Here is a 6607-nt window from a genome sequence, read left to right on the forward strand (position 1 = left end):
GCTCGTTCGGTTTAACCTGTTTGAATGGACAGCATTGCAATCCAGTCCCTAACCTATGATCAGTGGCGAAGCTTGGACAAAAACTTTCATAAATGAGGAGGCGGACGCGGTCCCTATATAAGCTTCGCCCATGCCTTCGGTGTTAGTCAGTTCCAAACAAGTTTCATAGAGTACCGGTTCAGTTTCGGTTGCCAGTTCGGTTCAGAAACCTGTTTAGTTTAATAATATTATTTCAATATGAAACATATTGGCTCAAATACAAAAGGCTTAACCGTTACCCAAAATAGCAAAAGCCTATCATCTTCTCAACAACAATTGATACAAAAATTGCAACTTTATGTTCTTCTAATCAGGTATTTGTTTATCCTTCAATCCACATTAACATCTTGTTTCATTTTCATTTCAATTGATTAATCATGCCCACCATTTGCCTCATTTTCAATTTCAATTGGGTTTTTAGAATCTTAATTATAACCAATTTTATAATTATTATTATTATTATTATTGTTTCAGAGATGATTGAACGAGTTAATGGGGAAGAAAGGGGGTTGGTTATCTGCAGTAAAGAAGGCTTTTTACACCGCAAACGATCCGAAAGATAATAATAAAGAAAAGGTTTTGTTCGATTTTCTTGTTGTTTAGTTTATGCACACAACGTGTTCGACGAAATGCCAATGTGGGTTGTTTTTTAAATTTTGTTGCAGAAACTTCAAAAAACTAATTCTAGCAAATCGTGGTTTGGGAAACAAACGAATGAAACTGAATCATCAGAAGTTCCCGACACCTCTGCAGTCGGTTCGCCACCACAGGAACGTGAAGATGACCCTGCGGAACAACAAGCCGAAACAAGTGAGCCCGTTGAACTGGAAAATGAGACAAGTAATGAGACGATACCAGAACGTGAGGCAACTGGGCCTGCAAAGGTTGAATATGATCCCCCGATCAGACCTGCAAAACAACCGGAATTTGAGCAGAAGAAGCCCTCAAGGGTAGCAGCAGCTTTTAGACGTATTTTAGGTAATCTTTAATGCATATTAGATTATTAGTGTAATAGTATTAGGGTTTAAGTAATATTGTGTTTAGCCCACTGGCCCGAGTTAGGTTTCTCTAGGGTTTATTTTTCGTGAACTGTTAGGTGAGGAGTTCATTTATGTTTGTTTATGTAATAAACGAACAGACAAGAATAAAAGATTTTGTTCATTTAGTTAAGTGAACGATTCGTTCATGTTTATACATTTAAATTCATTTATGTTCGTTAGTTTACATTTGCTTAAGTTCATTTGCATACGCTTTTAAGTTCTTTCGTTTATGTTTGTTCATTTACGTTCGTTAATGCGAGCATTAACATTTTTTTGGCACATCACAACTTAGTCTAGTTTTTATAACTTTTTAGGCCCAAGACATTGTTTTTCACATTACTTTTAAATTGTTTTAGCTCAGTTATGTTAGTTCATCTATGTTTAGTTTTGTTCATTAAATTTAGGTTCGTGAACCGTTCTTTATACTGTTAATGAACGAATGAACATAAACGAAATGGATATGTTCATTTCTTAACAAATGAACATGAACAAGAAAACCCGTTTGTTTAGTTTGTTCGTGTTCGACCGTTAGTTCAGTTAAAGTTAAACGAATGAACACGAACACGCTCTGTTCGTGTTCGTTCAGTTCGTTTACAATTTTAAGTGTTCGTTCGCTCCGTTTACAGGTAAATCCAAGGAAGAAATAGCTGCAGTTAAGGTTCAGACAGCTTTCAGACGTTTTATGGTAGTGTTTTTAATGTAACATCTACTTAAAACCGTTTATTATTGTAATGTATGATGCACTAATACAAAGATTCTGGTTGTTTAAAGGCAAGAAAAAAGTTAAAGGCTTTGAAAGGGCTTGTGAGGTTAAAAGTGTTGGTTCAAAGTCAATCTGTCAAAAGACAAGCAATAACCACTTTAAGATGTATGCAGACTCTGGCCCGTGTGCAGTCTCAGGTTCGGACCCGCAGGATCCGAATGGCTGAAGAAAACCAAGCCCTTCAAAGACAACTTATGCAGAAACGTGAGCGGGAGACGGGCCACATCAAATCATATGTAAGTTTTTCATGTTTTGTGTAATTTTGTTTGTCTATGTGTTTATGTGTTGTTGTTTGATGATTGAATCTTTTCGGGTTTAAATGTTTGATTAGTTGGGAAACGGGTGGGATAATAGTCGAAGATCTAAAGAGCAAATCGTGGCAACAATGCAACATAAAGAAAGTGCTGCTGCACGAAGAGAGCGGGCGTTGGCTTATGCACAGACTCAACAGGTTGGTTGACTATCATAAAATTGTAAACTAAGAAATACTGTTCTAAGATTGAGTAAATCTGGTTAAAGTTGAAAGCATAAATGTAAAGTTTGTCATTTTACTTTACCTGGTTTCACTGGTTAGTGGGTATTGGTGGGGCCCAGTGAGTTTTGTTAATAGGTTATCATACGCCTAAAAAAATGGTTGAATCTCGTAAATCAGTGATTTCGTGTATAAACTTTGGGGGGTTTGTAGGGCTTTAAACGAATTTGTGACGATTACGAACATGGTGTGTTCGTTTGTTTGATCAAACATGAACAATTAAAAAAACAAGATTTTCTTGTTCATGTCTGTTCTTTAATAAAATGACTAAATGCTCATGTTCGTGTACATTTATGTTCGTTAATAGTATAAACAAACGGTTCACGAACATAAACGAACGGTTCACGGACAAACATCAATTAAAAGTAAACGTCAACATCAATCTATTAGGTCTAAAGTTAATAAAACTAGATTAAGTTGTAATGGCTGGTATTTTAATTGCGTAAAAATAGACATAATTTAATGTCCCTAAACAATTTAAGTAAATTTATAAACGAACGCTAACGAAAGAACTTGAACGAACGTAAACTAACAAATTAAAATGTACGAACGTAAAAGGACGTTTGCAAACATAAATGAACAAACGAGACATGTCTTTATGTTAGTTCGTTTAACTGAACGAAAAAAAAAAGTTTTGTTCATGTTCATTCGTGTATTAAGTAAACGAACTTCCTGCTGGAAAGTTCATGAACGGTTCACTAACTTCCTGAAGAAGAGTTAATGAACAGTTCGCTGCATGTTCGGTTTGTTTACAGGCATAGTGGTCTGAAATCAAAAAAACAAAAGCTGCGCATTTGAGCAAGAACAAAGATTCATACAATAACATGCAAATGATTTATAAAGCCAATTCTTTTTCATATTATATAAATTGATTATATCTTTATGGTGTTTATAAACAGCAAATGTGGAAGAACCCATCAAAGTCTGCAAATCCAACATTTATGGACCCAAACAATCCACAATGGGGCTGGAGTTGGTTAGATCGGTGGATGGCAGCCCGGCCATGGGAATCCCCATCCCAAACTGAAGTCCCGGTTGAATCCGAACCATCATCGCCATCAAAACTAATCCGTTCATCATCTGATGGTGACGTGAGCATAAAACTGGACCGGCCTCCCTCTGTGTCATCACCACGGTCACCATCTGTATCAAGCCGGCGGCTTACACAATCAAGCCCGAAAGGCATAAATGACTATGCACCGTCCCCGCTGAACCGGAGGCATAGCATTGCAAATTCAACGTTCCGTGAAACTACGGCTCGTGTTACTTCAACTCGTGTTAGCTCCCAAAGGCCGACTAAAACCAAGTCCGTTATTCCTACCCTGAGCCAGAGTAAGAGCACGAACCGTAGCCCAAGCCCGAGCCCATTAGGGTCTGCAAAGAAAGGAACCTTGGAAAAGAAAACATCGTTGGGGCCCGCCAACAGACGGATGTCTTTATCTGGCACACCATCCACGACATCCACACCATCCACGAGACGAATGTCGTTAGCAGGCACACCATCCACTAGCAGCAGTGATAGTGCTGGCAATCGTAGGTTATCTATATCATCTAGGGGTGGCGGTGGTGGTGGCAGCAATCGTAGGTTATCCTTATCATCCAAAGGCGGTACTCGTTAGCGTCTAACTTGTAAAAAGGTTTCATGGTATAACAAAAGTAAAAGTGCACTAATTTTGACGTTATTTTACTAATCTCGTGAAAATAACGTTAAAAGTGGCGGAAGGTTAATCAGGCATCATGTGGTGGCGTTGATAGCCGAAAGACAAGGGCACATGCACCAATCAGCCGGTGTCCCTGATGATTGAGTGCTATGTGCCTTATGTCCAAGGCTTGATGCAAAACTACTATCGAGCCGGGGGTCTCACCGGAAGCAGCCTCTCTATATCCCTATGGGATAGAGGTAGGATTGTCTACATCTTACCCTCCTCAGACCCTACCATAGCATTACTATTGGTGGGATATACTGAGTACGATGATGATGATGATGATGATGACGATGATGACGATGATGACGATGATGTGTAGTAGACCATCACATTGTACATGTATTTGACTTAAGTAAGAACTTTGTATTTTAGGGTGTGTTCATTTTAGAATCAATTTAGTGTAAAGAACTGTATATACATGTGCACAATTCTTCAATGAAAAGAGTAAGATTGAAAAATAAATGGTATATAAACATAGCCATGTGGTCCAATGTAATGAACATATCCACTTAGACTAAAGACGGTAAATACCGTGTCTTTGTTAATAAATCTTAAATATATTGAAATCTACATGTATTACATTAGCTTATATAATAATAAATTGTACAAGGTTAAAGCGGTTATCGTAATTCTTAACATATTATTGGTTCTTAAATTAGCGCCCCTTTTATTAAACTTTAACATAATATGGTAAAATTTGATTACAAAACCAAATTCAAGTAGAGAGTTATGCAAGAACTGTATAAACTCTTTCATAAAGTGTTTCATCTATAATGAAAGTTACATAACCATAATATGTATTGCAAATGCAAGCTAAACAATAAGTAAACGTTTTTGTATTGTACCATCTATATAGATATGATGACTTTACAGATACAAATATAAATATATAGGATGAATATGAATAACAAAAAGTCGATATGTCCGAGTGGTTAAGGAGACATACTTGAAATCTGTTGGGCTTCGCCCGCGCAGGTTCGAACCCTGCTGTCGACGTAATATTTTTTTGTTTTTTTACGCCAGCAAATTTTTTATATATATCGTTCCTTCAGTTTATAGAACATCCAAAACCAGTAAAAAAGAAAACTCTGTTTCAAACTTTCATACAAAAATTTGAAATTATAAGCATATAAAATATATAAATTTGGCATATTATTCATTTTGCTAATATTATCAAATATGCGTTATTTATCAGGGTATGATGTTTAACGTACGGACTCTTTTCAACAAAATTTTCTAAATCTATTGTTTTCTGTTTTTTCATATCTCTAAAGCAACATAATCCTCATCAGCGACCCCGGATTCAAGTTATTGACGAAATATAGTTGATATAGTTGCTAACTGATTAAGTTTTTCTTTTCGGAAGATTAAGTTAGTTTTAAAACATATAAAATACGATAGTTTAAAAAGCATTTTATTTAATGAAAAAGGATTCTTAAGAATCCTCACCCGTTTATTTTTTAATTTTTGTAATAATACTTTAATAAGTAACATATATTAAATACATATGTGTGGAAAATCTGAAATGCATTTGGTTTTAAGCAATGTTTTAAAAACCGGTATTTTACTTGTATCGAATTAGACTAAAAATGGTACAACCGGTTGAACCGAATTGTATCAGGAGGTTCAACCGGTTGAATAGTTTACCTATAATTTCCTACAATTTTAACTTCAATTCAAAAATAACTCAAAACTAAATGATTCATATAACAAAAAATGATCCAAAAGTTAATCCATATTAAAAAAATAATGCAAAAGCTCTCAGTTTTAAATAAAATAGTCCTAAAGTTTACACGTTTGAATGGTAATTGTTGGGTTAAAAGTAATTTTGAAAAAATATGGACCGCAAATATCAAAAATTTATCGGGCTTAAAACCGGTTTGCCGGTAAAAACCGGTATTTTAGACAAAAACCGCCGATACAATGTTCTAGCAAACCGGTCACAAATACCGGATTCAAAATACCGGCCTACTGTGAGAAATCCGGTTTAACCGGTTCAACCAGCCGGTTTAAACCGGTTTTTAAAACACTGGTTTAAACCGGTTTAAACCGGTCTTTAAGACAATTTTTGTAAATGTAGTTGAAATACATTTTTCTGATGGAAAATAAAACGATTTTGCATAACGTTCTTTATTCTTTCTTGTTTTATAGTTTTATATCACTGTAGCATATAGACTTTTAGACATAAGACACTAAAAACAAACCAAAACCATTTGGATAGTCAAATGTGAAATGTTAAACATATTCACATCACCTACAACTTAGCCGGTTTCATTTTCGACCACATTCCGCTTCCACTATCTAAAAAGCATACATGATCAATGGTTTTCGCCTTTTCGCCTTATCAAAGCTACATAAAATGTGAACAACCATAACTTTGTAATATAAAATGTGAATGTATCAAAGAGCGCAACCTTTTGATAGAACCCTTTCAGTTTTCAAGTTAGAAAGCAAGAGCAAATGTCAATTGGACTAAAAGTCAAATAGATTGGTTAATTACTTCTACAATTGAAAAAGGTTAAACCAT

The 6607-nt window shown here is 35.5% G+C and overlaps 1 protein-coding gene and 1 non-coding gene across 2 annotated transcripts; both read left to right on the plus strand.

Moving 5' to 3' along the window:
* The first annotated feature begins 383 nt into the window (after positions 1-383).
* LOC143549195 (protein IQ-DOMAIN 3-like) lies at positions 384-3993 on the plus strand. The gene is made up of 6 exons (XM_077040162.1): positions 384-615; positions 705-1017; positions 1706-1764; positions 1851-2078; positions 2174-2293; positions 3274-3993. Exons 1-6 carry the CDS (start codon positions 532-534, stop codon positions 3991-3993), a joined length of 1524 nt encoding a protein of 507 aa, XP_076896277.1. The 5' UTR covers positions 384-531.
* Positions 3994-4994: 1001 nt separating this feature from the next.
* On the plus strand, positions 4995-5076 carry TRNAS-UGA (transfer RNA serine (anticodon UGA)). The gene has a single exon. It is a non-coding gene; the product is annotated as a tRNA-Ser (tRNA).
* Positions 5077-6607: the final 1531 nt, after the last annotated feature.

Source organism: Bidens hawaiensis, unplaced genomic scaffold (assembly GCF_021521415.1).
Source record: "Bidens hawaiensis isolate Kalapana, Puna unplaced genomic scaffold, B.hawaiensis_p1.1 tig00000978_1, whole genome shotgun sequence".
NCBI lineage: Eukaryota > Viridiplantae > Streptophyta > Magnoliopsida > Asterales > Asteraceae > Bidens > Bidens hawaiensis.

Coding starts and splice junctions, on each gene's coding strand:
- LOC143549195 (XM_077040162.1), top strand. CDS start 532: ATGGGGAAGAAAGGGGGTTGGTTATCTGCAGTAAAGAAGGCTTTTTAC. Junction 1,765..1,850: donor CAGCTTTCAGACGTTTTATG/GTAGTGTTTTTA, acceptor GGTTGTTTAAAG/GCAAGAAAAAAGTTAAAGGC. Junction 2,294..3,273: donor CTTATGCACAGACTCAACAG/GTTGGTTGACTA, acceptor GTTTATAAACAG/CAAATGTGGAAGAACCCATC.